General features: G+C 46.9%; 1 protein-coding gene and 1 long non-coding RNA gene across 2 annotated transcripts in view; both read right to left on the bottom strand.

Annotated features, from left to right (window-relative positions):
• The window catches only part of LOC108446898 (endogenous retrovirus group K member 9 Pol protein-like), a 6,756-nt gene extending 2,332 nt beyond the window's left edge, over positions 1-4,424 (bottom strand). Inside the window, exon 1 of the mRNA XM_017735010.1 lies at positions 1,734-4,424. Within this exon, the coding sequence (XP_017590499.1) occupies positions 2,528-3,514 (987 nt within the window). The 5' untranslated portion in view covers positions 3,515-4,424 and the 3' untranslated portion in view covers positions 1,734-2,527. The remainder of the gene's footprint in view (positions 1-1,733) is intronic.
• LOC108446899 overlaps positions 1-10,896 on the bottom strand; it is an 81,006-nt gene that overhangs the window by 32,361 nt on the left and 37,749 nt on the right. The gene's annotated exons all lie outside the window — the stretch shown is intronic.

Raw genomic sequence — 10,896 nt, 5'->3', positions numbered from 1 at the left:
TCCTGCTGCACTGGAAGCACAATTGTCACAGGATCCGCTGCCATCAATTGCAAACACCGATGACGGCATTTGATTATCAGACAAGCCATCAATTCAAACAATGCGGGTGCTGTCTTTTTTGGCTGATGTGGCGAGAAGACCCATTCCAGAATATGTAAAGAGTCAGACCACTGCTTATTCCATTGGCCAATGATACCTGTAGGATGCAAATCTGGTGTGGTAATGAAAACAGTGATATCAATGGAGGGATCCACTCAATGACCCTGTCGAGCAGAAACAGCCTGCTGCACCTCCTCCAGTGCTCGTCGCGCTTCAGGAGTCAATTTGCGAGGTGAATTCAACTCAGGGTTCTCCTTTAAAATATTAAAAAGCGGGGAAAGCTGCGCTGTGGTTAGTCCTAGATAAGGACATAACCAATTAATGACACCCAGCAATTTCTGAGCATCATTCAAAGTCTTGATAGAATCTGAGAATTGCACCTCCTGATGTTGGACAATCTGATCCAAAATTTTGACTCCTAGGTATTTCCAAGGAGGATGCTGTTGAACTTTTTCCGGAGCCACTTGCAAGCCATAAGAATGCAGAGCAGCAAGCAGCCAAGGCCGTATCCTCAGCAGCTCATCCCGGGTAGGTGCTGCCACCAGGATATCATCCATGTAATGGTAGCAGTATGCCCCGGTGTCATACATGAAATCCCTAATTGTGCTTGGTCTTTGCATATTAAGTGCCTTAATTAATTAATTCTGAGTTAAATATTTTTAAATTGAATGTTAAAATTAACCCATCAGCCCAGGTACAAAAATCAAGTTCTATTATTAGTGTTTTCAATTGTTCTCTATATTTCAAAGTAGTTTATTAAGAGAGTTGCACCATTCCCAGTTAGAAATTCCCCGGTTAAAAATCCCCAACTTATGTCCCCTTCTCAAACTTTAAACCACCTGTACACCATAAGAGTTATCTTTGCTATGTTCATTGTCTACTTTTACAAGTGTTTTAAGATGTATTAGATGTATTTTAATATTTTTCCAAGTGTTTTTACTTTGCACTTTAGTCTAAAGGCTAACCCCAAAAACCGCAGTTTCTAACAGCCAGCAGCTATTTTTAGCCCCGTAGCCCTAACCCTGCAGGCAAGCTCCATGGCAACCTGAATTTTAATGAGGGCATGTTACCACCCTTATTTCAACTGATACTACCCCTCTGACAACGACGAGCTATTGGTGGACAGAGATGATCTGTCAAAGGGAAAGCACCAATCACTTTAAACTGAAGGGGTGGGCTGTAGGCGGGCTGTGGGCAGGCGTGGGCAGACTGGGGCGGAGCAAAGGCACTATAAACAACGGGACAGGTCTCAGAGGGAGAGAGCGTCCTCTGCAGGCTAGCTGTGGTGGATGTCAGTGCTGGGCATTAAAAGCCTTACTCCTATTAAGGAGCCTTTAATAATTTTTTTTCCTGACTTTTGGACCAGCTAAAAGTCAGCTCAGCACTGCAAGTCCTTTTTCTCTACCTGAGGTCCAGTGCTGTCTCAGCTAGAAGATCTCAGATCCCTGTGCTCCTGGGGCATACCATCTACTGAGCCCTAGGATCCCAAATTTTTATATTTTTCTAATTTCTGTAATTTTTCAGTTTTTCTGTTTTCAATAAATTATTTCAATTTTTTATTTAACTAAGAGCGGTCTCTTTTCTCACACCCAGGAAACTGCTCACGGACTCCAGACAAAGCCTGAGCAACATACCACTGGCAGATAGTTGGGCTGTTCTTCATACCCTGAGGCAGAACCTTCCATTGATACCTCTGCGCAGGTTCAGCATTGTTAACTGCAGGCACAGTAAAAGCAAATTTTGGTTTGTCATTAGGATGCAAAGGAATAGTGAAAAAACAATCCTTCAAATCAATGATCAGGATTTCCCACCCTGCTGGAATCATGGTGGGTGAGGACATACTAGGTTGCAATGTCCCCATACATCACTGCATTGACTTGTCTGAGATCCTGCAACAACCTCCATTTCCCTGATTTTTTCTTAATTACAAAAACAGGGATGTTCCAGGGACTAGTAGAAGACTCAAGATGTCCCTGTTGCAATTGTTCCTGGACTAACTGGCGAAGGGCAACTAATTTCTCGTCTGTCAGGGGCCACTGAGGAACCCAGATGGATTTGCGTACTAGCCACCGCAAAGGCAGCGTAGGATACACTGTGCCCTTCAGTACAGCGGCCCCCATCAAAAATTTGTCCCAATCCGCACCCCACAAGCTGCCAACACATCCCGCCCCCAGAGGATAGGCAAAGTGGCAGTGACATGGGGTCAAACCAGAGCTGTTTGCCCCTCTGCATTTTTCACTGGCACAGGATGTTCGCTTAAATAGCTCTTTGTGGTTCCTCCCAATCCTGCAATGGCTGACCCCACAGGGGCCAGAGGCCATGTGGCAGGCCATGCAGAGAAGGAGATGATCGTCACATCAGCGCCCGTGTCGATCAAACCTCATTTGGATTTTGGGCTGATGGGCATCTGGGAGGATTAGGGTGCATGTTATCTGCGGCTGTTGGCAGGAGATGTCAGGAGTCCAGAAAACTTGCGGAGGTCCCGTGGATCCAAAGCCACCATCCCGCAATTGCGTTGTCCTACTCTAGTAACACATGACTTAAAAAGCACAAGTTGAGCAATTCTAGTCTTTTCAGGAATAGTAAAAGGAGGGGAGGGTGTGGAAACCATAGCACAAATCTGACCTGTATAGTCAGCATGTATAACTCCTAGGTGTACATGGATCCCCTGAACAGTGGTGCTAGACCTTCCTACGAGCAATGCACTCAGGCCTTGCCCCAGGAGTCCATGTGCATCCAAGGGAACCTTATAGACCCAAGTGGAGTCTAAGATGACTGTTGCTGCGGTATGTACATCCACTCCGGCGGAACCCTGGGTGCTGGCTGCAAGCTGGCTGAGTAGGCCTGCATTGGAGGAGCCTGGGGAAACATTTTTATCTGAGCACAATTTCCCCGTGCGCTCCTTTGCGAGTTTTTTCCCCAGCGCACCAGGGATCAACCACTGACATGGTAAAAAGACTGGCAGGTCTGAAGAATGACGTGGCCTCCTGCATCGCTTGCAGTGATCAACCCTCCTGTTTTCCTTCCCTTTCTTCTTTCCTTTAACCTGTTTCTGCTGTTGCTTCACCTTAGGGTTCTTTTTTAAGCCATCAGTCTTTACTTGAGGACGCCACAGGACTGCTGCTAGAGCAGACTTATACTCCCCAGATCCCACCTTAGCACAGGCATCAACCATTTGTGCTGCTATGGGTTCTCCAGGCAAGGCATCTATAATCTTTCTGCATTCATCATTCGCATTATCTCTTGCCAGCTGCCTGCACAACATCTGTCTCATGGTATCATCCTCAACTTGCTGCTCTAAGGCTCCAGCAAATCTTTCTACAAAAGACAAAAAATTCTCTTTCAGCCCCTGAAATACCTTTGTATATCGTGTCCTTGGAGCAGCTGTATCCAAACTTTTTAGCAAAGCAGCCATACCAACCTTTTGAATTTGTTCCAGGATCTGGGGATGCCAGGTAGCCTGAACATCAGGGTCCCAAAATTCATTGATCCCCAGAAAATCGTTCACAGGAACTAAACACCTGGGATCAGTTTGAGGCAATCACATATTCCCAGCTACGGCCTTTTCAGCCAACCTTCTCCAATTAGCTTCAAAAAGTGAGTATTGTACAGGTTGGAATAAAATCGGACCTAAATGTTTAATATCAAATAGAGAAAGCAGATCAGTATTCAGCACTCTGATAACCTGCATGACTTGAGGGGAACTTAATCCATACTGAGCAGCCTTACTCTGCAAATCCTGGACTACCCTCCAAGCAATAGTCTCATGCCTGTCAGCCTGGCCTGAGTTGGGAGGAACTTTCTGCACTGGAAAAGCCTGGGCAGCACCCCCTATGTCACCACTGGCTTCTGCATTCATTGCTGCATCACTTCCATCTATCTGCATGCCATCATCAGATAAGGCAGCAGGTTGCTCAGGTGCTGTGTGCCCAGCAGGCATCCCAAGCCTTTCCAGAACCTCCCAAGCCCCGTCTCGCAAGGCACATCTTTTAATTTCTTCCCAAACCCGTCTTGAATTCCTGGGACCTAGAGTGCCATCGCGGCCTGGAGAAGCCCAAGGACAGCTGCGAGCTTGCTGCATCACTCGCTGCCGACGCCTAAGTTCCGCCACGGGCTCCCACCGGGAAGCGGACGCCTCCATAGCAATGGAGCTCATTCTGTCATCCAGGGGTGTATCAGCCAAACCTTCTGAAGACTGGCACAGCAGCTCCGGGCCAATGGACAGGGTAACTACAAGGGCTGGATTCGCTGCTGGGAAAGCAGCGGAAGCTGAAGCAGCGTCAGGTGGCGCGGCGGGGGAAGAAGCAACAGCCGCCACGCTAGATAGTGGGACCTGCAACATTGCAGGCCGAATCAGAGGCCGTTGCTGTCCAGGCGCAGGCGGAGCGGCGGCCAGTGCCATGGACGCCGCGGACCCCCACGCAAGCCCAGACACGGCGGCGGGCAGCGCCGTGGTTGCCATGATCTCCCGCCCTGGCTCAGGCGCTGGGTCCGCCAGCTCTGCACCCTTCTCTAGGGGCGCGGCCAGTTCCGCCGGTACCACTGGCACTCGCATAGGCAGCGCGCGTGTGACCGGCGCCGGCAGTGCGCTCTGAATGTCTGGCGCTGCACCCGGTTCCAGAACCGGGACTATTCGCTCCAGCAATAACCGCCTGTGCCCTAGTCTCCGGTAGCGCTGCACGCTCCACTTTTATGTCCAGCAGCGTTGCCAAGATCTGTTCCCCCATAGAGACAGGGATCGGGGAACTCGGCTGCTGCTGCGACTGCACAGCAGAGTCCCCAGCCGTGACAGCCGTAGGATAACCGAGCCGCACAGGAGCCGGACGGGCGCTCTGAAACCCTGAACACGCAGGCGCGGGGGGCCGAAACGCCCCGCCCGCGGTCGGGAATGCGGGCTGCCCCTGTAACAAGGGAGCAGTGAGCTGCGCTGCAGCAGACAACAGCACTGCTACCGCGGAGGCAATGGCAGATGATGCCGAACCCAGCGAAAGAGCAGCAGCCGCCGGCGCCGCGGCAGGAGGAGCCGCCGCGGACGCCACCGGTGAACAGCCCCTCGAGACAACATATCTCCGAGGGCAGGGATAACCCTTAGCGTTCTTCCGAGGCGGTACTGGGACCCATTCCACCACGCTACCCGCGCGACTTGGGGCACCCGCGCTGCTTTGAGCGCCTGCGCTGATGGGAGCGCCCGCGCTGCTCTGAGCGCCTCCCCCACCGGAGAGGCCCTCCACGTCCAAGCCGGGAAGGCACAAAGGCTCAGACTCAGCAGAGCCTGAGTTAGCTGCACTATGCCGTGTGTCTGTACATAAGTGCAGTCCATCGTGTAAAACCGCCCAGGTGCGTAATAAATCGAGCACCTCCGCGTTACTGCGAATTTCCCGAGTAACGTGTCCCCCAGCCGTCTCCAGGCTTCCGAGGTCAAGTCAGTATCAGTCTCTGCATAACATCCATGCAGAAGTGACCAGTCCATTAACACAGCGAGCTCGCCGTCTCCTACGTTAGCTCCTGCGGTCAGTATCACAGACTTAAAGGCGGAAAATACCGCACAGTCCCAGGAGGATTTCTGCTCCATGACTCAGTCTGTGTTCCCCGCAGCCCCAGAGGATGGCCAGCCGCGCTTGGGAGAAACTCCCGTCCCGCGGGCCCGGGGAAAGTCCCGTCCCGCGGCCACCAAAGTGTGTGTGTGTGGGGGGGGGGGTGGCGCGCACCTTTCAAGTCCGGTTTGCGGTCTTTGGATCACGTCAGGGTTGCCAGATGTCGCTGTTATTCCCCAGAGAACGGCGAATCACGACACAAGTCCAGGTTGCAAGGTATGGCAAGGCAAGGCCTGTTTAATCACCCATAACCTTTATAGCATGGTTCGCAAAAGAGAAATTACATGATTGGCCTATTGGCCTGCCACCTCTGGAGGTGATAGGTTGAGCAGTAAGACACCCATTTCCAAATATTAATCTTACAAGACAGAAAACAATTCTAGTGTTCTCACAACAACCTGCAAGTGCAGAAATGGTTTACATTCTTACAAACTGTTGTCCATCCAGTTCTCATGAGAACGAAAGCTTTCACTGAGAAGCTGTGAGAAGCTGTGAGAAGCTGGATTTCTCTAATTGCTTTCTTATGAGAAAGGAAAGTTTCACAGGAAAAATCCTCTGTCAGGCCTTGCTAGCATCTACAATAATAATGGAAAAAAATGTGCTTGCTACAGGACTGTAGACCTAAGGGAATCAAAATGCTATTGATTCCAGCCCATCTTGTTCTCATTACAGTCTGCTCTGCTACTAGCATCAGGAGTTTTGACAAGATCCATCGTTATTAGCGGGGTAAATACATCATTAGGTGGCATAAATCAGCAGCACTTGCTATGCCAATTTATGGCAACTGAGAATATAGACCACTCTGATATGTGTTATGTGCAGAGAAATAGTATACAGGGTCAGTATGGAAAGCTTCAGTATGGCTGAGACTTGCAGAGCATTTGTTTAACTAATCAGCTACACTATGCAATTAGTGTCTATTTTTCCTGTCATAAATAGGCATGCATGAGGGGAAAAAATGATTGTTAAATACTTGTACAGCAGGTTTTAACAACTGCCGATTTGAGACCAAAAAAAACCAAGCACAAATAAAGCTTCCCAGATGCTTATTATTTTTTTTTCTTCCAGTTGAATAAATAATTGCCTTTGGCTCATTGAATAAATATAAAACTCCTCATAAATGGCTACTCAACGAAGGACTGAAGAAGCCTGGCACTTTCAGAAGGAATTCCTCAAGAAACAGCACATGCAGGAGGCAATTAATCAAATATTTCTCTCAGTTCCTCTATATGTGAGAGACAACTAAAAATCTGGAATAGCAAAGTAAAGAAAGAAATCATTTAATTAATAAACTGAATGAAGAGACAAGAGCATGGCAGAGAAAATAGCAGATGCTTCACTCTGGAGTCCTAAATAAAAGATAACCGGCGAGACATTACCCAATCATCTCCACTGCAGTTCAACTTCTAAAACAGGTCTGCATGCTACAGCTTTACTAAGTGCACTGAATAAAATACCACAAATACTTGAGAGAAGGGATTACCATGAGTGAAGGAAGTAAAAAGCAACATGACTTTGTTTTATAACACACAGAAAAATAAAAACACAGAAGGACACTGCATGGTTTGAAGCTGAGCTGGTGGTACCACAGGGCCTTCTATTTCTAGCTCTAATTCCTGTGTTTCTTAAGAACATCAAGCTTTAAACCATTGCCAGACTGGGAGCTGAGCTTATGAATCAAAGAAAGGATATGACTGTATAATCTTTTTCAACCCATCTTCTTGTAAGGCAGTTTCTATTCATTTAACATCCCTCCATGGTCTTTATTAGCAAACAAAGTGTGAAGTACTTCACATGCTCTGTGTGAAATTTTATGAAGGAGAAGAGCAGCATAAGATAGATGTGCCAACTGGGAGGTCTGGGAGATGGGCTGTAAGAATTTTAAGGAGATAATTTAAAGAAAACAGTAATCAAGCAAAGCTGAAAGAGTGGAAGAATGTCACAAAAAGAAACAAGCTGCTTTTCTCTGCTGAAGGAACTGGGGTGATATGATTCTCTGAGGGTCCTAGACTGGCTGCACTGATTCTACAAACTTTAGGTATTACAGCAGGACAGTTTCCAGGAAGCTGCATTTTTAGAGATTAAGATTGGCTCCAGATTAAGTAACCCCAAAAATCCTGCCATCCAGAAAATGGTTTGATTGTTTAAAGAGAAAATTATGTAACCAAGAAAATGTTTTCCTTTCTCCATTTTTCCCCCCGTTAAAACATTTTAACAGTGAAGCTGAGTTTTACAAGCAGTGTAACAGACAGGCCAAAATGAGTAACTTCTAATAACATTAAAGCTGTAAAGGGATCAAACTATCCCCAAAGACCCACTTCTCCATTACAGCAAAATCCAGTGAGCCTTCTCTACATCCATCATTCTAGGATAGCAGAGCATTAGAGCACTCACACAAGGTCTCAGAAGGTTTGTGTTCATGGCAAAGTTCATTTCTGTATAGCTCCAGTGCACTCATTAATCGACTCCTCTCCAGGCACCAAGTCCCATAGTTTCCACATTGTGGTGTTAGTAGTTCAAACTGATTAACAGAGAAAATAAGCACAGCTTGTCTTAAATGTAAGGAAGTTGAACAGTATAATTCAGTTCTGTTGGCCTCCCTGGAAAAGGAGGGAAAATGTGAGGTTTTTGTCTTAAAAAAATGAGGCTCTCAGCATGTTCTGCCTTCCAGCCACAGCAAGAGTTAAAATAGACAGGTACAGTGACAGAGGGAATGAAATCATGGGATGCAGCTGATGCTGCAATATAATTCACACTGTATGTTCAAATCAACTGGCACAGATACTTGAGAATAATAAGGTGGTATTTTGATAAAAAGGAAGAAGGTATGGTCTGGGCTATTTTGAGATTCTATCAGATCTAAAATCCTGCAGTAATCTAACGTGGGTAGGGCAGTGTGCAGCATTTCAGCCAGACATGGCTGCACAGAGTCCAAGAGCCTATGGTTAGCTTAAAGTGTGCCTTTCAGAGAGACTGCTAAGGTGAAACCCCCATGCTATTGAATCTGGTGCCAAAATGTTCAGTAATTTCAGTGCAAAACTTACGCTTGAGTCCTGTTTTACTCAAAGTAAAACAATGTACTCTAGCTCTCAACTGCCAGCTCTGGGCTATATTCTGTGCGCTGGGATCAGTAGGGACAGCTCACCAGGGTGAGCACTGAGCAGATCAAAGCCTCATGATTCTTCATATCCTTGACAGAAAGACCCCATTGAAAAAGATGTCTCACTCTCCTCTGCTGAAGATGCACAAAGAGGGAACAGAACTCATCCCATTCATTTTCTTGCCTGCATGCAGAAATTGGTAGTTCTCTCATCAGACACAGACATCTGTGTGTGTTGTTAAACAAGGCCCACAAGCTCCCCTTAGGTGCCAGCAAAATGCTGAAGGGCCACTGTGCTCATATCTGCACTGCCCTGGAATTGTGAAGGTGCCCTTAGAAGAAGCAACTTAATGTCTGTTAATACAGAATTGAAACCATCCCTTTCACTGTAGGTACAAAAATGCTGTTAGTGAGGATTTCCTTGTTATTTTCTAAGTCCGTGAGAGACTTTTCTCCCTCACAGAAGAGGTAGCAGGGAATGTAAACAACCAAGCCACCTGCAACCTTGGAAAGTCTTGTTTATGGTATAGTAGAAAATATTTTGATAATGGATGTTTTAGGATTTTGGCCAATCACCCCCAAGGGGTGGCTGGTCCTTTGTCCAATTAGACCATGAAGAAAAATGTCTATAAAAGGTTTGTAAAATAAATAAATAAATCAATCTTGCTGCACAATTCCTGCCTGCTGGATCTTCTCCTCCTCCTCCTCCCTATGGCTGCGGGACACGGTGATATACCGTAGGAACCAGGCCTGCGGTAATATTTCACCACTCTATTTTCTATGCATCCTCCTCACTTTCCTCTGGTTCATCCATCAATTTTTGTATCTCTCTCTGCCTTTTTCTCCTTTCTGGTGCATAAAGACTTTGCTCAAATGGCAAAAAACTATGTTCTTCCAGTCTTGGAATTAAAGTCAATATAAACCAGCTCCTTATCTCCAAATTCAGGGTTTTTTTTATACCTTCAAGGGTCTTTATACTATTGCAATAGCAAATTTAAACAGACAATTACAGCCACTGATGTGCATGCAAGGAGCTTAAAACCCATGTTACCACTGCATTAATCCACACTGAGCCTGGAAGCCAGGCAGAGTCTGCCAAAGGTGGTACTGCCAGTGCATCCAAAAGAGGAGGCCAGGGACACCATGCACATAAGTACTAGCTATAGATAGCCTTTTGTAGAGGGATTCCTTATGGAACAAGGGCGTATGATACCCCTGGAAAGATTGGACAACCCAGGGTTGCTGAGGGATAGGCCCTAAGACTAGGGAAAGCCCCTGAACAGGCCCCTGGCTGCAGGCAGGCCTGGAAAGCACCTGGCTACAGGCAGGCCTGAGAGTCCTTGGCAAGTCCACTGATTATAGGCCATCTAGAGGGACTGGGCATGAATCTTTGCAAAAGTAGATATAAGTTTGCATAGTTGCAAAATAAAGGGAGAACGATGCTTAATCGTATCGGTGTATGTGTCGTTTATCCGGCCAGCTCTCCGGACTTGTTCCCTAACAGCCTTTGTTTTCCTGCTCCCCCATTTACAGAGCTCTAGATTTAACAACCATAGGTTAGAAAAAACACATCTAGGATCTAAAGCATGAAAGTACAGCTGCAGAAGTTAAACCTGTGTAGCAGGTTTGGTTTGTAACTGGGCAGAAACACCAATTTAGTGTAGTGGTTTGGTCCAAAATACTCATTACTATTTACCTTCTGTGAGATAAGAATTAGGAGAAAAGCAAAGGAGGCACCAAACTTGAAAGAATATAAATGAATTTATTAACAGACCTAAAAGAGAGAAAAAGAAAAAAAAATCATACCACACCTTCAGAACACTTCTCCTCCCCCCACGTTTCTCCCTTCTCCCACTCCGACGACTTGCAGCTTTTCCCACAACTGCTTTCGAGGGTCCAATCTTGGGCTACTGGGGTGCAATTTTAAGCTTGAGCCGTTCAGAAACAAAAGTTCTCTTCACCCATCTCTGGGAGCATTTCATCTCTAAGAATAGAGGCCCTCCTCCTTCCCTGGGTAACGCAACCGGGGGCTTGTCACCACAAGCCCCGGCGTGCCCTCGGGCAGAGGGGACGCAGCGTTAGCCTCCACAGTGTCCTCGCCGG

This window comes from Corvus brachyrhynchos, unplaced genomic scaffold (assembly GCF_000691975.1).
Source record: "Corvus brachyrhynchos isolate BGI_N302 unplaced genomic scaffold, ASM69197v1 scaffold395, whole genome shotgun sequence".
NCBI classification, from domain to species: Eukaryota; Metazoa; Chordata; class Aves; order Passeriformes; family Corvidae; genus Corvus; species Corvus brachyrhynchos.
The sequence above is the reverse complement of the archived record's forward strand: the minus strand, read 5'-3'. Positions and strand labels throughout refer to the sequence as shown.